The following is a 26467-nucleotide window of genomic DNA, read 5'->3' as shown; positions in this document are numbered from 1 at the left end:
ATTTTTATGTCACGTTTTTTGTCACAATTTGTTAAGCCGAAGGCTTAAAGATAAGCCGAAATTTGTCACGTTTTTATGTCACATCTTCATTGTTTTGAAACGTCCAAGAATGTGTTTGCCTTCATGAGACAACAATTTTATCGTTTGAGGATTACAACAATCAAACTCATTGTTGACCATTAGAACAGTACATGTTAGTATTCATTACTGAAATTAGCATAATGCGTATGTCATGACTGATTATATAGTAAATTTTTTTTTTTTCATTTCGTGATTTTGAATTATTAAAGTGAGGTTCATAAAGAACCGGCCTACCAGCCCGGAACTCGGGGGGGGGGGGGGTAGTCTCCCTAGTATATATATATATATATTTTTTTTTTTTTTTTTTTTCCATTGCCTCTTTTTCATCTATAATTCTTGTTTGATTTTATTAGTCATTTGCTGTATACACCAAATTGCATTATCTTTTTCACTTGAAGTATCAATTTGCTATTACTTCTAACAAATATTTCCTAACTAGCTAAATACCATTTACCACTTAATATCTTTCCCTTCAGATGCTTCCGTCATCTGCTTTATAACTGCACATAAATTCCTTCCTCCTTGCACTTCTGCATTCATATTCATTCTCCAGATCAGGAGTACATGATCACTTCTACCATCTGGGATGAAGTATGAGATATATCAGTCACTATCAGATTCTCTGATGCTATATCCAGAATTCAAAACTCTTGTTCTTTTCTTCACCACATGCTGCATTAGATATTTTTCTCCCAAGAATTCCAGAAATTCATTTGCTCTATTCTGAATGCTCTTTCCTCTGCTTAATTTATAGTTTTGAAGTCCCCCAAAACAATCATTCATTTCATACTTTCCAAACTAATTAAAACATTTCTTGCTCATCAACCGCTATATTTCCTAGCCTAAAGCAACATCCTGCAAAATATTATCCTATCCATCTCTATACACCTCTGCCTTGCATTGTTATCCTTTGCAAATCTATCAATAATATTTTCCCTCCTGATTCTCTATCCTTAGAAGCCACAACTCATTACTTACCACCAACCTGCTTATCTTCTCTATCCTGCCAAAATATGCATTATTTCTCAATTTGTATTCCTGTTATAACATCTTCCTCTCTCAATGGTGTTTTACTAATAACAGTAATGTTTGGTCAGACTGAGTCAATGAATACCACAAAATTATTCTCTTGATTCCTGATACATCTAGTATTTGCATATGGAAAGCACATTGCTTGTCATTATTCCTATAACTACTGTTACTCTCTGCAGCCGTCATTCTGCTCTCCTCTGAAATATACTATACATCCTCTCATATTCCATGTCACTCTCCATATAAAGCCATTCCACCCTGTCAATTGTAGCTTGACTGCTTCAACATACTCTCCTCTTGCCCAGAAAACAACAGCCTCTCCAAATACCTGCATCCTTCCACGTTCAAATGCAGTTTGTCTCTTACATACAGCACTCTTCTATTGTCCAAGCATTCCAAACAATTTTGTGAAATGTTTTTATTTAAATTGCTATATAAGTGGTGTGTTTGTGCCAGAAAAGTTGCTAAGCATTATCAAAGGTACAAGGAGAAGAACTGAGGTTGTTAATGCAAGAAAAAAGATGTTAATCCTGGAAGTGCCATATTTAACCAGGTTGCAATCACTAAAGATCTTAGATGCTCACTTCAAGGCTTACCACATAAGCAGGAGAAATGGAGAATACCACCATTAAAAACCTCAGGTAGAGCTTAAGGTCCAGAAGGCTGCTCAAGAATATGAGCAAGAATGCAGGTGAAACAATAGGCCCAAGAATCACCTGCACTAGTAGTAAAATCTGAAGAAAAAACACCTTCTGCTACCATATGCATGAATGATGTGAGAGGAAACTTGTGATATATATATATACAAAGAGTAGAAGGCAGATCATGATTAAGTACATGATGAATGCAAGGAATCCACCTGCAGAATCCATATTGATGGTTGCTGATTACCTGATATTTCTTCAAGCACTGAAAAAGTTAACTACCAAAGACTTTTCATTATCCTAGACAGCACCGATAAGAGCAGTAGGTTGATAGCCTGATGACAGATACCTATTTCCCTCCCTTGGAAATGGCTGTGTATACCACCTCTCCATACTATTAGATAGATGCCATCTGAGCACTCCAATGCAGGCTGTGAACAGAGTCAGCACCTTCATCTAAAGCCACTCACAAAGTAAGCCAGGTAAGTCAGCCACCATCCATTTAGATGAACACAAATCTTACATCTGCAGTTACAACTTGGTCAATCTGGTCTTGCAGACCATGTGTTCAATACCATCCACAGGATCTTCTGGATGAAAACCACCATGCTCCACCATAGTGAATTTAAAAATGAAAGATTGTTTTTGGAATCTGCAGCAGTACTCAGAAATCAACCTAATTTAAATAAATAGGAATGCATAAAACTTCCCAGAATTTGGGAAACAATAATCATCAGAGGTCCCAGTTTACATCCTTAGTACCAAACACCCATAGAGGGCACACCACCTAGACAGGACTTTAGAGTTGCCCATGTGTTTCATATAGTATTGTGTTGTCTTTGTGCATGTGTGTGTGTGCTACAAGTGTTATTTATACTCCCTGAAGATTTCTCAGTGACTGAGATGAAATAGTGAAAGCATTAAAATTTGTTTTTAATCCTTTCTTAGTGCTGTCCATACTACATTAAGCCTCCAACATGATAGGATATATAGCTTTTTTTTTTCTTTTTTTTTTTTTTTTGTCAGTTACCCTTTAGGCTTCTATACAGTTTATGAGGAGGTCTCAAACTTTGCAAAACTCTGACCTAAAAAAATTAAAAAAAAAAAATTTGAATGCTTCCAATATTTTTTCCCAGTCACTGAGACATTTTCAGGGAGTATAAATAACATTTGTAGCACACACACACACACACACTCATAAATTTAATGGCAGAGCAGTTTCATTAACTTAATATTTTAAATTCTTGCAATCCCCTTGCTTAAAGTCATGACCCAGTAAATCTGCCTCAAAAGGAGATTGCAACCTACATTAGATCAGAAAGCTGAATATTTTGATTTGATCGATGAATTTCATACAAGCAACTGAAATCTTTAATTATTAACTGAACAATTATTCCATCAGTTTCTTACAAAAAATCCTGCAAAACGTTTGGGTTGTGGTCCATCTGGAGAAGAGGATGTGCGAACGCATCCGTTCTTTCGGAGGATTGATTGGGACAGAATAGAAAACAGAGAAGTGCAGCCTCCATTCAAGCCCAGAATTGTAAGTAATATGATTAAAAATACAAAATTCATAATACTTGATAGAAAAGGAATGCATGTTCATGAGAGAAAGAGTATATATTTGTACTGTTAACAGATTACTAAAAAATAAATTATTTTATTTTTATAAAGAGCTGTAGTTGTTTTTTCTTTAATTATGTTTTGCAATACCATGAATTAGTGTTTGAAACAAATTCATATAGAGCACAAAATTTTAATACACAATCCAGTTAAATTAGCTTCAAACCTTTCTTGTTTGAAGAAAGGTTTGAATTCAATTCAAACCTTTGTAATATGAGGACATATTACAAATATGTCCTCAGCTCCACACAAGCCAGCTGACACAAATCTGTGGATGATAAACCCATTGTGGTTCGATTGTATACGATCATGATGTCAATTCCTCCTCATCATTGCCAAGCATTAGGCAGATAAATTTTGCAAATGCAAAAATGCGAATAAATGCATTTTTTTTTTATTATTATTTTAATGCTATTTCCAGGGATGAGTTGGGCATTTAATTTACTGCCCTTTGTTATTAGAAAATTTTTAAATAAACAAAAAAAAGTCAGTGAAAGTTTATAAAATAGGTCATGAATAGTAAAGTTACCTCTGCAAGCACAACAGTGTGAGTGATTAGTAGTATCAGGTTTTCTTATAATAAGGATTTAAAAAAAAAAAAAAAAGTGACCTTGGTAATAAAGGTTTCTTCCTAAGGAGATGGGGAATTTCATCTACTTGGTTTCTTGGTTTTTATTATAGGTGTTACTTGGATAAACAAAAGTGGCCTTTATATCTGATAAAATGGCATGAAATTCACTTATGTTTCTTTGTACAAACACCAGGAGTATGTCAAATAATACTGTTCACACATTCACTGGCGGTAACAGAAAGGTATACAGTATTTCAACAGGATAGAATAGTGAATAGGATGTAGTTCCTCTCAGAGTAGAGAATTTGAAAAGAAATGGCAATAATAGTTGCAAGAGTGTATTATTATTTATTACAATTATTAATGCCAGACCTCAGTGAAGTCAAAGACTGATTTCAGGAGGTATACACCATCACGCACCAAGCAAATCAAACAGTGCTTTAAACTTATTCAACATCTCTGCATTCACCACACTTTAAGGCAATGCATTCCACTAAGCAACCACCCTCCATGCAAAGAACATTATCCTTACTCCCTTGCTCACACCCATCTTATACACATTCCAGAGATGGCTTCTTATTCTACCTCTGTTTCCATTCTATTAAAATGTTTCTTCCACATTAATCTGGTAACAACCTCTTATCAACTTATAACCTCAGTCATATCCCTGTCCTCCTCCTCTCCCATTCATGAGGCTCTTCAAATTGTATTAACTCAGTCTGACTTCATATATGAAGTCAATTGAAGATATTAGAAATATGAGGACATATTTGTAATATGTCCTCAGCTCCATGCAAGCCAGCTGACCAAATCTGTGGACGATAAACCCATTATGATTCAATTGTATAAGATCATGATATAAAATCCTCCTCATCATTGCCAAGCATTAGGCAGATAAATTTTGCAAATGCAAAGTAAGTGATTATTACGGGAGATTATTATTATTATTAAGAGAGACCTCCAGGGAGTCAGGGATTCATTTAGGGAGTACTACACACACCAGCTATCATACTTATTCTTGAATTCATTCATACTGCTTGCACTCATGACAACTAATGGCAATCCATTCCAATTATGCATCACCCTATGAGAGAAAAATCTAGCCCTCACCTTATTCTTACTGGCATTCATTCTCATCTTCCAAGGATGCCCTTTCATCCTTTCCCCACCCTCCAAAAATTGAAAAATTCCATCAGTTGAAATCCTGTATGACTCTTTCAGAAGTTTGTAGGTCTCAATCATATCACTTCTCTTTCCCCTGTTTGCTAGTGTCTGCAGTCTACAAATTCTCAATCTGTCTTTATAGTCAGTATTCCATAATCCTCGTATCATTTTTAACACTCACCTTTGCACTCTCTCTCCAATATATCAGAATCACAATGGAAACCAGGTGACCAGACCTATGCACAATATTCCAAGTGAGGTGTTATCAAGGCCTTGTAAAGAGGCAAAATGATATCCTTATCTTTACATGTGACCATTCATTTTAGCATTGTAATTATCTTTTGAGTTGTATTTGCAATCTTTGCTATATGGCCCCTGAACTTCAAATATCTATCTACTAACATTCCAAGATCCCTAGCCTCATCAGTTTCTTCAGGCATATGTCCTCAAGCATATTCCCACCAATGTAATACGACATTAGATATCTAATCACGCCAAAGTGAATGACTTTACATTTACTGACATTGAACTGACATCCATTTTCCCATGACCACAATTCCAGCCTATTCAAATCATTCTGCAAGTACTGCATATCAGCAGCATTCCTGATTACCCTACCTATCTTTGCATCATCAGAAAATAGCTGTATGCTGCTAGTCAAACCCAATATCATTAATGTACAGATTGAATAACAGTGAACCAAGCACTGATCCTTGTGGTACACCACTGGTTACATTAAATCTTACAGACTCACATTCCCCGTATACCACTTTTTGATATCTATCAGTCAGCCATCCTCTTAGCTATGCTAATATTGTATAACCCAAACCCATATTCTCCAATTTATGCAACCGTCTATCATGTTGTATTCTGTCAAAAGCCTTAGCAAAATCCAAAAGTATCATGGTGTATCCATTCTCCTTGTCTAGTTCAATGGTAACATTGTTATAGAATGTGAGCAAGTTGCTAAAACATGACCTTCCCTTAGTAAACCCATGTTGCTCATTTCAAAGTAGAGACTCACTGTCAACCCATTTCTGAATGTGAGCCCTAACCAATTTTTCCAAAATCTTCACCACCACTCGTGAAATAATAATTGGTTAATTGGTCGATAGTTGGATACATTGGTCTTTGCATCACCCTTGTTGCAGTGGAATTATCATCCATTCTTTCCATTCCTATAGAACCTCCCCTGTCTTGAGACTCATATTAAACAGCCTAGTCAAAGGAATAGCCAGTTCAGCTGAACACTCTTTTAGCACATGTACTGATATCCCATCAGACCCTATTGCTGAATTCTTATTTAGTTTGTGCAACAGCTCTAATACCTCATCCTCATACACCTGAATTTCTTCATCCAGTGAAGAGGTACAGTGTACACCACGTTGATAGCTTTTAACAAATTGGGCACTCATTAGTTTGAACAGCCTCTTCTGCATCTGTAACCCTCATGCCATCTGTATTTAAAAGAGTTATTCTTTCATATTCATTCTTTCTTTTACTTGCAGCATATCGATAGAATTCTTGTGGGTTGTCTTTAGCACACAGAGCCAGTTTCTTTTTATACTCAGACTTTGCTTTCCGTATAGTTGTGACTATTCTAGCCTGCTGCTTATAATTTTCATAATGCACATCATCCTTATGCACACAGTATTCTTTCCACATCATCCTTTTCTTACGAATCTCTTGCTTAATAAGATTATACATCTATTTGACTCCTACCTTATTTATTCTTCGAACTCTCAGGACACACTCTGATATCACATCATTTAAGTATTGTTTAAATGCTTCCCATGCACTGTAGATATTCTTCCCATCCATCAACCAATCCCATTCCACTGAACTTGGTATACTCCTCAGTTCATCATAATTTCCTACTTTGTAGTTCAGCATATAACCTTTTCTGTATGGAACACTCATAAACTTAGTCACTTCCCAAGTGAGTACTGCATGATCACTGTCACCAACTGGAGGCAGAATAGTTACATCTTTTACTGAAACGCCCTCTGACACTATAATCAAATCTAACACTCTTCTATCTTGAGTTCCTTCTGTCACATGCTGCTTCAGGAAGTTGTCCTGCAACAGCTCAATAAATGCATTTTCATTCTTCTCATGAGATTCTACCTATTCAATCAATATTTGGATAATTAAAGTCTCTCATTATGATTATTATTTTCATGCTCATCTTTTCTATTTGGTGATGCATTTCTTCATCCCTAGCAACCAATCCACCAGATCTGTAACAACACTCCACTATGTAATTGATCTTGTTAGATTCCACCTCACACCAAATGGCTTCAAACTCACTGCCACATGAAATACCGTTAGTAGTACAACAATCATAGGTCTCAACTCTAACTGGATTCAAGTCATCCAATATCATTAGCAGCACATCCTCTCCTCTCTATCCTTCCTAAAAATACTGTACCCTTGACACTCGATACCAGTTATTAGGTCTCATTCTGATAACCAGGTCTCACTACTATCTATAATCTGAAGTCACAACATATTGACTAAGGCTAAAAACTCTACCCCTTTGTTTCTGATACTCCTAGCATTTGTGTGCAGACATAATAATCTACCTGCATGTTCTCTTGTGTACTCTTGTCTGCATCTGCATGACACAGTTGGACAACTTGAGATCTCTATTTTTCTTTAGTGCCTTATACATGTAGACATCTTTTCACACTTTCATGGGTCTGAATCAGATGAACACAAAGTCAAAATTGTTCTCTCCTCATCAACATTTCCATGACAAAGCCCATTCCCATAATTAACAGAGTTATTCTCGTAGAAAGGCTTAAACATTGGTTATACATGCTTATTAGATTACTTAAGGAATTTACAACGTATAAATGATATAAATTAAAATTAAACTTTAATCTATATTCCAATATTTCTACAACATCACGTGGCCATTTTCACAGGAACTTAAAATAAAGACATGTGCATGCAGGCACTACACACAGTAACTGAGGACAAAGCAGGAAGCTGTTGTTTCTCCTAAAAGTCCTGACGGTACGAGAACAAATCGCCACTACGCGCTGTCTCCTAGCTAACATTAACTTAGTGATACAGGCGCTCGAAAAATAGCTTTCTAACACTTTAAACCATGTGCTTTGGTCAATCTTATACGACATCTCGTGCACTGTTGCTGATAAAGAATTTTAAAAAGTACAAGGTCGACATATCAAGAAGTTTGAGAAATTAAAAAAGAACTCGACCTTCAAACTAAAACTTCTTACCGACACTGTGGTCAATCTTTCTTGAGTTAATTTGAAGCCTTAAGCACTCAACGCTCTCTCACGTGGCCACAACTTCCATTGCTCCCAGAAAATTACCGGCTGAGGATATAATGATCCAAATTGAACGTGGAATCCGCCACCTTCCAAACCACGTGGCCAGCGTTATTAGATTGGATGTAGTTTGTGTTCTCACCAAAGCTAGACCACCAAAACCAACATATCCAATAAGGAATTTAAATCGCTGCAGGAATTAAAGAAAAACAAAGCAATAATAATCACCAAAGCGGATAAAGATAATGCCACAGTAGTACTTAACCAAACGGACTACACAGGTAAGCTTAAAGCTCTATTATTAGATTGGGCTACTTACCTCCCTATTGAGTACAATCCCACCAACTCACAAATTAGAGAGAGTAAACTCCACAGGCTCCTTAAGAAAGACACTTCTTGGCCTGTAGAAGTCACTAACAAATTAAAACCATTAAACTCCATGCCCCTCCTCCCCCATATATATGGACTCCCAAAAATGCATAAAGAAAATGTGTCATTACGTCCCATAGTGGATGGCATTGATTCCCCCACATACAAATTAGCTAAACATTTGGCCAAAGCTCAGTTTGACATCTCCTCCTTATTCACAAATGTCCCACTCAAAGAAACTTTAGAGCTAATCCTAGCTAAATTTCCTTCCGATATCTTAGCCTTATTTCAGTTCACTATGAACTGAGGCTATTTCGTTTGGCATGGAAAATTCTACAAACAAATAGAGGGGACAGCCATGGGTTCACCACTCTCATGGCTGTCCCCTCTATTTGTTTGTAGAATTTGCATTAAGGATAAATATTAAGATTAGTGATCAGAGCTTATTCTACTTTTACCAAGAGTTGCCTTGGTCTTGCACTACTTTGAAAGTCAGCTAGACTTCCAATACGTGCAGGCACAAACTTGACTTGTTTGTCTGTTTGCTTACTTGGGAAATGGAGTAAAACCAGGTTTAAAATAGCTTGGTATTTTTTAACACTCTCCCCACCCTTGGCCAACTTTTTTATGGAGACTTTTGAAGAGAAAGCCTTAAACTCTGCCCCACAGAAACCAACCATATGGCTTTGCTACGTTGATGATGTGTTCGCCATTTGGCCACATAGCTCTGATTCACTCCTCTCCTTCCTAACACCTAAACAACCAACACCCCAGAATCAAGTTCATCCTGGAAAAGGAGAAAAATAACAGCATCCCTTTCTTAGACACACTAGTCACCTGCCAGCCTGATGGAACCTTGGTTTTCTCAGTTTATAGAAAACCCACCCATACAGGCAGATACATTCACCAACAATCCCCCCCCACACACACACACACAACAATATGGAGTTATTAAGACACTACACAACAGGGCTAAACTTATCTGTTCAAATGACAATGCCCTAACCACGGAACTAAACCACATCCTCAACACTTTCTCCTCGACATATGCCAATGGCTACCCCCCCCAAAAAATCCAAAAAATATTGACACCAGTTAACCACAACTCCCCCCACTTCACAACAAGGGTTATTCTAAATCCATCACCATTCCCTACATCCAAGGCACCTCAGAAAAAATTACCAAAATCCTAAAAAAACATAACTTGACCTCTCGTTACAGACCATATAAAAAATTGGCATCCCTTATTATTATTATTATTATTATTATTAAACAAGACCTCATGGAGTCAAAGACTCATCTAGGAGGTCCTTTTATCTTACACACACATCTCATCATACCGGGTCTTAAACACATTCAAACTCCCTGCAGACACCACACTCTCAGGCAAGGCATTCCAATCATTCACAACTCTGCACGAAAAAAACCTGCCTCTCACTCCCCTACTCACACCCTCTTTATACAGTTTCCAGGGATGACCTCTGGTTCTCCCCTGATCTCCCACTATTCGCTGTAGAACTTCTCCACCATTGATCCTATAGCAACCCCTTACCAACTTGTAGGTCTCTATCATATCTCCCCTCTTCCTTCTCTCCACTAGTCTCTGCAAATTACATCTTTTCAATCTTTCCTCATACTCGACATTCCAGAGGTCAGAAACTACCTTAGTCAGTCGCCTTTGGACCCTTTCCAACATCTCTTCATCCTTCTGAAAACCAGGTGACCAAATCTGGGCACAATAGTCCATGTGTGGCCTAATCAAAGCCTTATACAATGGAACAAGAATCTCCCTACTTCTACATGTCAGTGTCCTCCTCATCATTCCCAGAAGTCTTTGTGTTGTCTTCACAATTTTGGCGATGTGACCCCTAAATTTTAGATCCTTATCCACTATCACTCCCAGATCTCTTATTTCCTCTACTTCCAACAATATATTTTCACCAAGCATAAATTCTGCATCCCATCTTTGTTTTCCAAATTTTAAAACCTTACATTTTGCAACATTGAACTCACATCCCCATTTGCTTGCCCAATCACTCAATTTATTCAAGTCTTCTTGCAAGGCCACAACATCTTCACTACTCTTTATGGTTCGTCCCAACTTTGCATCATCTGCAAACAACTGAATATCTCCATCCAAATCTTCGCCAATATCATTAATATACAAGTTAAATAGTAATGGCCCTAAAACAGATCCCTGAGGCACTCCACTAGTGACTTTCCTTTTCCTGGATATTGCACCCCCATACACAACTTGTTGATACCTATCAGATAGCCAGTCTCCAATCCAATGCACTAATCTAATATCCAACCCCATCTGCTCTAGTTTGACTGTCAACTTATCATGAGGCACTCTATCAAAAGCTTTTGCGAAATCCAAGTATATTATTGTGTATCCTTCTCCTCTGTCCAAGGAAGCAGTCACTTTATTGTAATAAGTAAGTAGATTACTAAAACACGACCTCCCTTTAGCAAATCCATGCTGTCCATCAAAGATTATACCATTGTTGTCAACCCAACTCTGGATCCTAGTTCTCACAAGCTTCTCCAACAACTTAACCACAACACCTGACACACAGATAGGCCTATAGTTTGATGCTTGAGTTCGATCACCTCCTTTATGAAGTGGCACAATCTTGCCCTCCTTCCACTCTTTAGGGACTTGACCAAGTGCAAGACTCGTATTAAAAAAATATGTCAAGGCAGGTGTCAACTCTCTGGCACATTCCTTCAGAATACGCGGTGATATATTATCAAGTCCCACAGCCTTATTTACATCTAGTTTACTCAACTCCCCAAACACCTCTTGCTCACTTACAGTCAGTCTCTCCTCCCCATCATCAACTGCTCTTAATCTCTCCATGAAGTCACATTCACAAGATTGAAAGATCTTTATGAACTGCTCATTAAGTATCTCCACCACACATTCTGCAACAGCTGTCTTTATACCATTTCCTCCAATCAATGTCATCCTTCCATAATCATTCTTTCTTTTGCTGGCTACATATCGAAAGAACTCCCTAGGATTCTTTTTAGCTTCATTAGCTAACTGCTGTTCATACCTCTCTTTAGCTACTCTCACCAACCAAGTCACTCTCCTTGCCTGGTCTTTGTAGAACTCATGAAATTGGTTACTTCCACTTCTCTTATGCTGCCTCCACAATGCCCTTTTTCTCTGTATTGCATGCTTAATCTCTTTATTCATCCATCTCACACCTAACTTATTTAACCTTCTCACCCGTGGTATACATTTAGACATTGCATCCACTAAATATTTTTTGAAAATCCCCCAAGCTGCATTGATCTCTTTTCCAGCTAACTCCTCATTCCATGCTACATCTGCAAGCTGTCTCCTGAGCTCTTCATAATCACCCCCCTTGTAGTTCCACATATACCCTTTTTTCACAGGGGTCCTTGCACTGCTGGCAACCACCCAAGTAATCACCTCATGGTCACTTTCGCCAATTGGTGGATGATTTGATACCTCATTGATAATTACATCCTCCGATGAGATGACCAAATCCAAGACCCTTAATCCTCTTGTGCCCTCTGTTACATACTGTCTGAGGTAGTTATCCCTCAAAAACTCAAGAAACTCATTTTCTTTACTTCCAGTTGCTATCTCTTCATTCCAATCTATATTGCCATAATTAAAATCACCCATAATGATCATCCTTTTCTTATTTGCTTGGCTTATTTGACTATACATTTCACTATCACCACCATCCACATTACCAGGTCTATAACAACATCCCACCAAGTATTTGAATCTATTCACCTCTATCTCACACCATACTGCCTCAAAACCACTGGCCCCATTTCCCTCTTGCATCTCTACCTTGTATGGACATAACTCTTTCTCTATCATCAATAGCACTCCCCCTCCCTTTTTACCCCTTCTATCCTCACGAAACACATCATACCTTTCCATCTCTATTCCTGTCAGGATGTCATCCTCATCTAACCATGTCTCACTTATTCCGACAATCTCTGGGTGCACAGACGCAATTAGTGCAACCATTTCATCCGCCTTGTTTCTTATACTTCTAGCATTGGTATACAAACACAACAACTCATTTCTGGATCTACAGCTAGTTCCACTGATACCACTCACTCGATGTGATCTCTCCATGCTGGACTGGGGCCATTTCCCTTTCTGCTTCTTCATTTTAGAACCCTTTGCAATTCCATCTGTTTCCTTTTGATCCCTGATCATCCCATTACTTTCCTGCCTACACATTCTCTCACCTCCTCTTGGAGCATCCACCTTTCTCACGCTGTGTATCCCTGTCCACCCTGAGCCTCCCCGTTTCCCTGTTCCTCTTGCACACCCATTCTCTCATTATCTATACTCATACCACTCACTTCCACATTCATTTCCACTCCTTCAATCTCTCCTGTCTTACTCTCCTGCTCTTCCACATCACTCCCCTCTCGATCTGATTCATTCTCTCTATTCACTTCTCTACCTTCCAGCAGCAGTCTCTCCAAGCGACTCACACCATAACCACTCAAATGCAGTCCATCGCTCCCATACAGCTCACTTCGTCCCTCAAACTCATTCCACACACCATCCGCTCCACTAAAGACGAACCACCTCCTTTAGACCTACCTGGTGTATTCAAGGTCCCTTGCAGCAGTAAGCTGTCCTACTTTGGCCAAACAGGCAGGACAGCGAATATCAGAATTTCAAAACACAAGGACTACATCCGTTTTCACCAGTACAGCCACTCTGGTCTTGCAGACCATGCTCTGGATACTCGCCACAGAATACGATGGAAGAAAGCCACGGTAATACACCATAGTAAATTCAAATTTGAAAGGTTGTTCATGGAATCAGTCTCAGCCCTAAGAAACATGCCAAACCTCAACAAATTTGGTTGTATGAGACTGTCCCAAATTTAGGAGACCTACATCAGAAGACCTTCAGCCCAACGGCCGAGAATACGTACATAGCCCACTAGGGGGCACCATCAGGACTTTTAGGAGAAACAACAGCTTCCTGCTTCATCCTCAGTTATTGTGTGTAGTGCCTGCGTGCACGTGTCTTTATTTTAAGTTCCTGTGAAAATGACGTTGCCGAAATATTGGAATATAGATTAAAGTTTAATTTTAATTTATATCATTTGTATGCTGTAAATTCCTTAAGTAATCTAATAAGCAATTAACACAGTTATATAACATTGTCACTCTTTCACTCACATTCTCACCATTCCTCCCTTTATAATTTAGTTTCCCTGTAATTTTTATTATTATTATTAGAAAAACTAATAACCTTACAGTTATTAGTTTTTCTAGACTCCCTGATACCAAACCCATTCAGGTGTAGGCCATCCCTCTTGTACAAATCCAATCTTCCCTCAAACTCACTCCAAAAACTCGCATCCATTCCTTCTACACAGCTTATGCATCAAATTGTTTGCCATCATAGCCCTTCTTCTTAATTCATTTTTATCATATTGAGGAAAAATGCTGAGGATTTTTACTTTCTCATACTTCACTCTTGCCTCTTCCAACAATCCTTTCTTGTCCTCTCTCATACTGAACTTATTGCTAGTTAAGTCATTAGTACCTACTACAATTATGATCTCGCTTACTTTTCTGTTTTGAATTGCATCCTTTGTATTCTTAATTTTCACTCCAGAAAACTCATAGTTATAACTCACTCATCAATAGCATGTTTTATTATAGAGTCACCATACTAAAGAACTTCTTTAATTTTACTAATAACATCACTTACCTAATTTCTGTTATTTCCTGACTTGCCTGTTTCCGTGCTTTGCTGTTTCTTATTTTGCTGCTTAATTTTCATTTTCTGTCTATGCTCATTTAAATGCCTCTCAACGTTTTGTAATTATATTTTGCAATTTGAGATATTAACTATAGCAGTATAACTTTGGCAAAGGAAACAACATTTAGTGGAACTGATAATTATTATTACATGACACCTCCAAGGAGTTCAAAGACTCATCAAGGGAATGAGTAATGAAGACACAACTCTCCATTACTCAATCCACCAACTACGCCAAACCACAACTATCATCATCATCATCTACATCAAAATTTTATGGCATAAAATTAAACATAGAATGACTGGATTATATAACAGAAAAAGATAAAGGGATGGGAAGGTTATTGTTAATGATATTGGGAAAATTATGTCCACACAAAGTGTGGTAGAGTTGAGTAACAAATACAGTGGGAGATCATGATAAACTCAGAAAAGAAGGATGATGATTTACAAAGAAATTAATTATGCTTATTAAAGATTGAAATACTGTATAATGGATTTGAAGCTGCATTCTGAAACAAGCAGGGTAGGCTCATGCTTAGCAGGGTATTGTTATAGGTCTGAAAATATTGGAATAATGGAAAGGGAAAAGAAATGACACTGAAATGTAATATCTGACTGTTAATTAAAGGATCAAAAATGGAAAACATATCACTATATATTTTGAAGCAAATAACTAAGGAATTAACAGTTACTTGATTTGGCAAGCCATGTGACTGGAAAGGTTACATAGAATGAAAGGAGTTTGTGTTTGCACAAAGGTGAGCTAAAACAGACACATTAGATTAAATTATATTTTTGGATTGGTGGTGTTTAAGGTTATGAAAAATTTGTTAGGATATAGGATTGAGTTAATGACCTGAATTAAACAATAGACAGTACAATAATTAGTGTTATTTTTTAAGCATTCAGAACTTTCCCATAGTAACTAACCTACTGTTGTTTCAAAAAATAATAAATTTTCTTCATTACACATTTATTACATTATATTTAAGTTAAAATAAAAAATAAAGCAGTAAAATAAAAGAACTGCCTTCCTATAAAACATAATTTATAAACTGCAAGATTGGTGTGTGTGTGTGTATATATATATATATACACACACACACACACCAATCTTGCAGTTTATAAATTATATATATATATATATATATATATACACACACACACACACACCAATCTTGCAGTTTATAAATTATGTTTTATAGGAAGGCAGTTCTTTTATTTTACTGCTTTATTTTTTATTTTAACTTAAATATAATGTAATAAATGTGTAATGAAGAAAATTTATTATTTTTTGAAACAACAGTAGGTTAGTTACTATGGGAAAGTTCTGAATGCTTAAAAAATAACACTAATTATTGTACTGTCTATTGTTTAATTATATATATATATATATATGTGTGTGTGTTGTTTTTATGTGCCATCCAGTCGTTTTCGACTCTTGGTGATCTTGTGAAAAAAGGCTCTCTCCATCCCATTCAGCCTCTTGTCCTTTCTTTCAGTAATTGTAAGTTCAAGTTGGTAAGTTCTTTTATGTTGTCCATCCAACTCTTTTGTGGTCTACCTCTTCTTCTCATTCCCTCAATCTTCCCCAGCATAACTGCCTTTTCCAATGATTAATTTGCACCCATAATATGTCCAAAGTACATCAACTTCTGTTTAGTGATCATCTCCTCCAAGGAGCATTCTATCTTTATATTCTCTAAAACTTTCTTATCGGTCATTCTTGCAGTCCATGAGATTCTTAATAGTCTCCTCTACACCCATAATTCAAATGAGTCAATTAATATTCTGTCTTTCTTCTTAATAATCCAGCTTTCACATCCATACATCACTACTGGAAATACCATTGTTTTAACAGTTCTAACTTTGTGGCTTTATTCACACCTCTATCTTTCATGATTTTTGTCAGGTTTAACATCTCTTTTTTTTCCATTACTATCCTTTTTTTTTTTTAATTTGATCTTCACATTTACCATCATTTCTGATTCTGGACCTCAGTAAATCATAACATTAAAAATTTCTATTTTATCACCCTCTATTATAAATTCATTTAATTGCCAGAAGCCATCAGTTTTGTTTTGCTGATGTTTAAATTAAGCCCCAACTTTGTTATTTTCTATCCTACCAATAGAATAAACCACTCCAGATCTTCCTTAGTTTCCGCTATAAGGGTTGTATCATCTGCATATCTTGAATTATTTATTTTTCTGCCAGAAATCTGAATTCCAGCTGGATCTTTGTCTAAATCAGCCATTTTCATAACATATTCACTATAAATATTAAAAAGGTAGGGCGACAGTATACAATGCTGTAAAATTCCTTTTTCTGCTCGAATCCTGTCTGTTTCTCCAAAGACTGGTTTTACTGAAGCTTCTTGGTTGTCATACAGCTCTCTTATCAAAAGAATTAGTTGTTCAGGTATTCTCATTGATCTCATTACAATCTACAGTCTGTTGTGATCCACATAATCAAAAGCTTTCTTATAATCAATAAAACAGATGAATATGATTCCTTCTGAAATTCTCTTGTTATTTTCATAATCTATCTCGTGTTTGCTGTTTTGTCTCTAGTTCCTCTACCTCTCCTAAAGCAATTCAGCAAAGGTTGGCTCCAACCTTTGCTGAATTGCTTTCACCATAACTTTACTTGCATGTGAAATTAAATGATGGTTCTATAATTCTCACAATCTCTGTCATTTGATTTTTTTGGGAATGGGATGAATACTGATATTTTTTAATCTCTAGGCTAGTATATTTTCTTTCAAACCTGTTGACAAATTCCAGTCAAAATATGGAAATAATGATAAAAGGACCACCCAGATGAGTCTTTGACTCCATGGGATCTTGGGTAATAATAATAATATTCACTACTTCATCCCCAGCTGCTCTCAATAATTCCACTGGCACACACACACACCATCAGCTGCAGGAGCTTTTCCTTTTGGCAACTTTCCATTGCTGATATCACTTCACTTTTCATTATCATCGGTTCGTCAACAAATTCTCTCCTTTCAAATTCTACTTCAATATTATTTCAGTTATTAATTCAATGTCTTTGTTGTACAAATCCTCCACATACACTTTCCATCTTTTTTTTTCACTACTTCTTCTTCTTCTTCCATCAGACATTTACCTGAATTACTTTTTACAACTCTTAATCTAGAGATAAACTTCTCTGTAACATCATTTATTTTTCTAAACAGATCTCTTGCTCTACCCATAATATTGCTTTCTTCAATTTCCTTACACCTTTTGTTTTGATGTTTTTCCTCATCTTTCCTAGCCTGTCTTTGGAAATCTGCACTCAGTTGTCTAACCCTTTCTTTGTTTCTCTGAAGTTTCATTTTTTCTTCTTTCCTCTGCTATTTGAATAGCTTCTTCTGATTACCATTTACAATCTTTCTTTGTTGTTGCTTTATTAAGAGTCTTCTTTGCTGCTTCTCTGACTGAACATTCTGTTTCTTCTCACAGTTCTTCTAATTCTCTTCCTGTCTTCTCTGCACTTTTTAATTTCTTTCCAATTTCTACTTTAAATGCTTCATTTATAGGATCTAAATCAAATCTGATACTGTCTTAGCTCTTAATTTCAATTTAACTTTAGCTATCAATTATTCATGATTTTTTTCCACAGCACCAGGTAGTGTTTTTGCTGCTTGGATAGCACTCCTCCACCTTCTGCTGGCAACAGTATAATCTATCTGATTTCTGTGTTCTCCATTAGGTAAAGTCTGTTGTGGGAAGCAAGTGTTTGCAATAAAACAACTGTTCTCAACACAATACTTTGACATCCTTTCTCCTGCTTCATTTCTCAGTCCTAAACCAAATTTTCCAGTGAGCTGATAATCAGTTAATGCTAGAACTTAAAAGATGTAGAACTTAGCATGCATACAAGTTAAAAGGGAGGAAGAGATGCTGTCTCAGCTGGGCTAGCATTAGATTGCAAAGCTAAAAAGTTGTTAGTCATGTGACATATTAAAAACTGTATTGCAATCTTTTGAAAACTTAAATTGAATAGCATATTTTGAGATAACGTGTTATTATAAGACAAAGTAAAAATGGTGTAGATCATTCATATTTGTTAAAAAATTTTCCACTTGGTTATATTATAAATTAAAGATGTTATATTATAAATTAGATATTATAATTATATTCTTGGTTTCATCCTTTATCTAAGTGTAAGCATGAAGTAACTTCATGACAGGGCAGCTTGTATATAGAAGCTAATGACTTCATATCAATTGCCTTAGTATCCCATACCAAGGCAATTGATGTTTGTTTAAAATTATTTTTTATCCACACAGTTCCTTTGAATAATATAATCATATACTTCAGCAGCGACCAAGACATGAGCTGATATACACATAATTTATGAGTCATTATTGCGATTCATGTTTTGAATAGTTAACAATCTGTCTTCCTAACAATGTCCACTTAACACAGGATGAAATATATTGGAGTTTTGAATAAAATTCTGTATAATCTTTGTTACATATGTGAGATGAAAGTGTCTAGTGCACATGTTCCTATAAAACTATTTATATCAGAATGGTATTGTCTTAATTACACATTGCTGGAGTTTTCTCATCACCATTAAAGCAAGACAACCAAATTTGTGCACTGTCATCCATATATGTATAGTCTAATCAACCTTACAGTGGCACAACTAACTCCTTATCTCTACTTGTCGTTGTCCTCAGTATCATTATATGCAGTGTGGCAACTCTTGCATTTGCTGAATTTCAGATCTTGTTGACTATCACTTTCAGATTCCAAATTTCATTCAACACCTAGAGAAAAGCCCCATTAATACAGAACATGTAGTACACTTCTTCAGTGTAAAATATACATCTTGTATTTTGCAACATTAAAATATTAGCCTGTTTAAATCTTTCTGAAGAAACTTGATATCAGTATCACTTAAAAACTTTTAATGGAAGGTAAGTTAGCTGTAGCATGTTGATGTGTCTGAGTTTTCCTTTGAAGAAGCACAGTTTTTCATCTTGCAAAACAGGCAAACCTGCAGAGAACACATACATACATACACCATTATTGGATATAATATGCTATCTTGATAGCCTAAGTTGTTTCGGCCGTAATTCTAACTCTTCCCAACTTGGTATCATCAGCAAACAACTGAATATCCTCTATCATTAACTAATAAGCTGACATTAATGAGATCCCCCCATATCTCTCTCGTCTTGTATACACCAGCTTACTATTTGGCAGCCTCTCAAATGCCTTTGCAAAGTCCGAAAATACAACTGTTTGAGTTGTTATTCAACACACTTGGTACTTTTCATAAAATGGAAGTGTATTTCAAAAGCAAGATAATCCCCTCTACAAACTTACGATGACCTTTATAGAAATCCTCTTCTAGTCCTAACCTAAGTCTATTTAATATTCTAAATAGAACTGCACATTAAAAATCTCTCTTGTCACCACTCTTGTTTAGTGTCACTGCACATTAAAAATGTGCAGTGACAAGAAGTCTAGCAAACCTCTTGTCACCAAGAGTGGTGACAAGAGGTTTGCTAGATTATCCAATCTAGCAGAAAGCCTATTTAACATTAAGCCGGTCCAACATCTCATACACCTTCAATTCAGTCACTTCTAGTCCTCTAGAGCAGTGTTTCCCAAACTTATGGATGTAAAAGCCCCCTTGGAAAAATTAAAATATTTCACGGCCCATCGAAAAAACAATTGTAATACAGACATATATTATTATAATATTTATTGTATTTATATTCAATACAAAACATACACAGCGAATATCGCAAAAATCAAATGCAAATAATACATTTTTAGCATCTTACATACACATTTGACATGGCACACTTAGTCTTAAAATGTTTTAAATTTGTTTTCATTATTTCACAGCCCCCTCAACAAAACTAACAGGTTCCCAAGGAGGCTGCAACCCACAGTTTGGGAAGCACTGCTCTAGAAGAGCATGTATCATATTAAATCAGGTATTATATAAAGTTGTACACTGTCTCCATTGTTATTTATAATGTATATGGGACATATGTTGAATAACAGGATCATATTATTAAACAGGACATCAGAATAGATATGGAAGATTTATGCATAAGCTTGAAGAGTTATAACTTAGGACCCTGCATATTACAAGTGCCTCCAAAAAACTACTAAACCTAAAATTTACTCAGTAGAAGGACGGGGGGGGGGGGGTCTCTTAAAATTATAGCTTAGGGCCACAGCAAACTTAAATCCAATCTCTAGAATAGAGGATATTAGGTTATGTTTTTACTCAATGCACATTATGCTATTTTATCATGAATAAGGCTCTAGCATTTTCAGGGCTGTTTAATTCTTTCCTGTGAAAAGTTTTGTATGAAAATCAAATCACAAAAACTAAAGACTTTTGAAAGTACTTTGGACTTTTTAAAGAGTTTTTGACTTTAAGAATACATTCATACATTATTGCTGTTAAGTGTTAAATATCTCTTTATCAATTCCCAAGCAGCATTTATTTCTTTTCCACTCAACTCCTCATTCCATGCTATCTTCTAAACTTCTCATATTCATTAGCTTTGTAATTCCACATACCTTTCCTCTCAGAAGTACATATGACTGGCCACCACCCAGGTGATCATTTCATGATTATTCTCACTAACTGAAGGGAAGTGCAAAACCTCACTCGCAATCACATCTTTTGATGAGATGATCACATCTAAAACTCTTGATCCTCCTGTGTCCTCCTTTACATACTGCCTATGATAGTTGTCTCTCAAGAACTCAAGAAATTAATTTTCCTTATTCCCAAATTCTATCTCTTCAATCCAATCTAGAGTGCTATAATTAAAATCACCCACAATAATCATCCTTCCCTTGTTCACTAAAGTTGATTATACATTTCTTTGGCACCACCTTCCATGTTCTCTGGCCTAAACAATCACACCACACTGCCTCAAAACTGTTGCTACTATTTCCCTTTTTCATGTCTACCTTATGTGGATATAATTTCCCACTATCATCAGAATCACTATTCCTCCCTTCTTGTCTCTTTTATCCTAGGAAAAAACACTGTATCACTCCATTTCTGTTCCCGTCAGGTCATCCTCATTCAACAATGTTTCACTTATTCCAATAAATTTTGGGTGAATAAACTCAAGTTAATGAAACAATTTCATCTCCCTTATTTCTTATTCTCCTGACATTTGTAAATAAACACAACAGTTCACTTTTAGGTCTATAACCAAGTCTTCATAAGCCACCTGTTGGTTGTGATTTCCCCACCACATCTATCCTTACCCAATCACCTTTATCACCTCTAACCCCATATATCTCCTCAGTCTCAACTACCTACCTTACAGCCTGATCTATTCCATTTCTATGCTGCTCATCTCCATGCACATATGCACTACTACTTCCAACATCCACTTTCACTATGCCATATCTCTCTGTCCACTCCATCTTCCCCTTTTCCCTGCTCCTTTTGCATTCCCATTCAGTGTCATCTCTCTCTCTCTCTACTACTACTATTTTCATTACCAAGCACTTCAGTCTCATCTGTTCCACTCTCCTAATCTTTCACTTCACCTCTTACTTCCTCTAATCTCTTGCTTGCATACACAGTGCACATCCTTCTAGCAACATGTTCTGCGTTACATACTGCCTGAGGTATTTGTCCCTCAGAAACTCAATAAACTCATTTTCTTTACTTCCGATTGCCTTCTTATCATCCCAATCTATGTTGCCATAATTAAAATCACCCATAATGGTCACCCTTTTCCTGTTTGCTTGACTAATTTGCTTATACATTTGTTGGTCACTATCCTCCACATTATCAGGTCTATAGCAACATCCAATGGAAGTATTTCATTCTATTCACCTCTATCTCACACGATACTGCTTCAGAACCACTATTCCCCCCCCCCTTGCATCTCTACTTTGTATTTTGTAAATCGCCATAGAATGTTACTCACAGGTCTTTTGTTACATTTTTCATACCAACATTATTTCAGTCTTCATCTGCCTCATCTCTTGCCTCACATTCACCAACTCAACCTTCATATCTTGCATCATTTTTTCACTATCATTCACTCTCACTATTTTATTGCCAGTCACACACTTGTTTGCCATCAACCCCACTGGCCAGCCTGGCTGGCCAAGTGGTTAGCGTATCCGCTCTCCAGCCAAAAGGCTGCGGGTTTGAATCCCACTGTGGGCATGGATGTTTGTGTTGTCTGTGGAAATACTAGTGGCGGTGGTTGGCAGTAGATGGCATTGGTGTAGTTGCAGTCAGTTGGTGGATTGAGTGGTTGAGACAGAGTTGTAGAGCAGGTGCCCTCCCTCGATGAGTCTTTGGACTCCCTGGAGGTGTCAAATAATAATAATAGTATGGACATAACTCTTTTCTATCATCAACAGCACTCCACCTCCCTTTTTACCTTTCTATCTTCACAAAATACATCATACCCTTCCATCTCTATTCTTGTCAGGATACCATCCTCATCCACCCATGTCTCACTTATTCCAACAATTTTTGGGTGAACGAACTCAATCAATGCAACCATTTTCTTGTTTCTGATACTTCAAGAGGATATGTCTACACACACACATTTACATCCTCTTGAAGCATCAGCCTTTCTCACACTGTATTCTCCTGTCCACTCTGAGTCTACCTGTTTGTCTTGCATACTTGTTCTCTCATTCTTTGCACTCATGCTACCCACTTCATTCACAAGCACCACCTCAACTCTCATTTTTTTTACTCTACTGCTCTTTCACATCACTTCTTACTTTCTCAGAATCATTCTCTGCACTCATTACTCTCCTTTCCAGCAGCAGTATCTCCAAATGACTCACACCAAAACTCTTCAAATGCAATCCGTCACTTTTATATAGTTCAATTCTTCCTTCAAACTCTTTCCACACATTAACAAACTTCACTCCTTTCTCTTCATACATTTCTGCTAACATATTATTCATAGTTCTTGCTCTCATCTCATTACTGTTATATCTGGGCAACACACTAACTACCTTTCTTATCACACTATTATCTTTTATCCTTCTCAACAACCTACTGATATCAAATCTTACATTCTCCTTGTTTCCACTCAAGTCATTTGTCCCTACTACCACTACCAACTCCTTTTTTTTTTTGCTCACTCCCCATAGCAAATGCCTCAGTTACTCTATTTATTTTACTCCAGGAAAACAAACTTTGTGCACCTCCTTGTTTACCACACCTCTAATAATTGAATCGCCATAGAATGTCACTCACATAGAAAAATCGCCATAGAATGTGTCTTTTGTTACCTTTTTTATACCAACATTATTTCAGTCTTCATCTACCTCATCTCTTGCCTCACATTCACCAACTCAACCTTCGTATCTTGCATCATTTTTTCATTATCATTCACCCTCACTATTTTATTGCCAGTCACACACTTGTTTGCCATCGACCCCAATTGCCAGTTTATCGTTAATTACACTCTGTTTTTCAACAGAGTGTAATTAACGATTTTCAAATGTTAAATTAAAAATTTTCAAATGTTGCAGTTTCATACCTTGTGCACACAGGTGTGATATCTCTGACCTCAATTTCAACCACTCTTAAACTGTTTGACCTAGTATCGTATTGTGCACATATCAAAAGGATTTTCTCCATTTTCCAGGTGGATATGACTTTCCTTGAGACTTATGTCTTCTACCATAAGGACTTCAATATCACCACTCTTTGCTTCATAATTGCATCTATAACAGCTGCTATTTTGAACGTCTATGCTGCTCTTATGTGACCAATCACAGCACCACTCACTGTAGTGGAACTAGATTCTGCTACCATTGGCACAGTGACGTGTAAAGCTTTTAGCCACTCAGATTGAAAAAAAAAAAAAAAAAGGTATTACTTTTGTAGCACACATATAAGAGATGTTTATTGCATGTTAACACTTGGAAAACATGCATACCTCACCTACTCATTAACAACCTCCTAATTCCAAAATCTCCGTACAGTGCTGATTTCAATCTGACATAACCATCTGAATTAAGTAATGAAAAAGATAGCTTACATATATACCATCTGAAATGAAACAACTTCAGTTGTTTCATTTCAGATGGTATATGTAAGCTATCTTTTTCATTACTTTTGTGTCAAACCTCTTGTATGTTTGCATTGTCATGTTAGAATGAAGATTTTTAGTTTTTCTACCGCAACAGTTTATTTATGGAACTTACCTGTTTCAGCTCACTCATAGTTGCTATACTTATCATTCTTCTAATTTGCTCTTGGTACTTTTTATGGTGCTCCTTGTTACACTTCTCTTGTTATATATAACCATAATTTCATTTTCCTCTTAAATATTTCTTTTGTGGTTCACTAAAACTTTATTTTTAGAACTTTCACTGCTACTGCTGTATTCAGTTTCCCCCCCCCCCCCCACCACCACCACCAAACACTATTCCATCTTTTCTTCTCTACCTCCTGGTTCCATATTATTTATCTAAACTGCCTGTCAAGTTTGAACTGTCTCTCATTCCAAATACTGGTCTGTAATGTTCCACTATAATTATATCATTATCATCAATTTATCCATTCCTCTTCAGTTACATTTCTGTGTTGTCATTTGCTGATAAGTGGGCTATTTTTTTATTATTATCATTCAGACCTCCATGGAATCAAAAGACTCATCGTGGGAGGTCCTTTCTAAGAAACACAAGATTATCAAGACTCATCGAGGGAGGTCCCTCCTAGGAAACACAAAGTCTATCATACCACTCCTTAAACGCATTAACCATTCTCGCTCTCTCACCACTCTATCAGGCAATGCATTCCATGGTTCAACTGACCTCCATGCAAAGAAAACACTCCTCATCCTCTTTCTCACAGTTTCCTTTCATAACACTTCCAGGGATGGCCCTTGTCATGACTCCTTCCTGCTGTTCAACCAAGTGAAAGAACTCCCCAGTGTCAACCCCGTAACCACCTCTCAACAGTTTCTATCACATCATATCATATCATATAAAAGTTTCAATCATATCACCTCTCCTTCTTCTATCCACCAAACTCTGCAGTCCACACTCCCTCAGCCAATCCTCATAACTAACAGAGTCCCGACACCATCTTCGTTATCCGCCTTTGTACCTTTTCCACAGTTATTCCCTTAAAATCCTGGGGACCAGATCTGAGAACAATAGTCTAACTGTGGTCTGATCAGAGTCTTATACAACGGAATGATAACCCTTTTATCTCTGCAGGTCAGTGTCCTTCTCATTATTGCAGCAATCCTCTGTGTTACCTTCACTACCTTTGCAATATGTCCCCTAAATTTCAGGTTTCTATCAATCATCAACCCAGATCTCTTGTCTCCCCTACTTCCTCCAGTTTAACTACTACCATAGAGTATGCAGCATCCCAAACCTCAAGACCTTACATTTTGCTGCATTAAACTGACACCCCATTCATTTGCCCATCTATCTAGCTTATTCAAATCCTCTTGCAAGGCTACCACATCTGCATTATTACTAATAATCCTTCCAACTTCGCATCATCCACAAACAACTGAATATCTCCTTGCAATCCACGGACAATGCCATTGATATAAAGGTTAAACAATATAGGTCCCAGTACTGAGCCCTGTGGAACCTCACTTGTAACCTTCTGCCTCTTTGATATTGCTGCACCATACGCAACTCTCTGATACCTATCGGACAGCCAATCCTGAATGCAGTTGACCAATCTGACATCCAGACCCATGTGTTGGAACTTGAATATCAGCTTATCATGTGGCACCTTGTCAAATGCCTTTGCTATGTCTAGGAAAATGGCAGTATATGCCTTTCCCTCATCTAATGCTCTTGTAACTTTATCATAAAAGGCTAGCATATTGCTAAAACAAGAGCCACTTCACAAATCCATGTTG

At 36.8% G+C, this 26467-nt stretch overlaps 1 protein-coding gene across 1 annotated transcript in view; it reads left to right on the top strand.

The window, feature by feature from the left end:
• The window catches only part of LOC150109061 (protein kinase C, brain isozyme-like), a 689445-nt gene that overhangs the window by 502517 nt on the left and 160461 nt on the right, over positions 1-26467 (top strand). Inside the window, exon 15 of the mRNA XM_090405188.1 lies at positions 3160-3300. Within this exon, the coding sequence (XP_090261314.1) occupies positions 3160-3300 (141 nt within the window). The remainder of the gene's footprint in view (positions 1-3159; positions 3301-26467) is intronic.

The sequence above is a fragment of the Typopeltis vanoorti genome, chromosome 2 (genome assembly GCF_054136105.1).
Source record: "Typopeltis vanoorti isolate ZY-2024b chromosome 2, IOZ_Tvanoo_1.0, whole genome shotgun sequence".
In the NCBI taxonomy this organism is placed as follows: Eukaryota; Metazoa; Arthropoda; class Arachnida; order Uropygi; family Thelyphonidae; genus Typopeltis; species Typopeltis vanoorti.
Note: the sequence above shows the minus strand (reverse complement) of the source record. Positions and strands in the feature narration are given on the sequence as shown.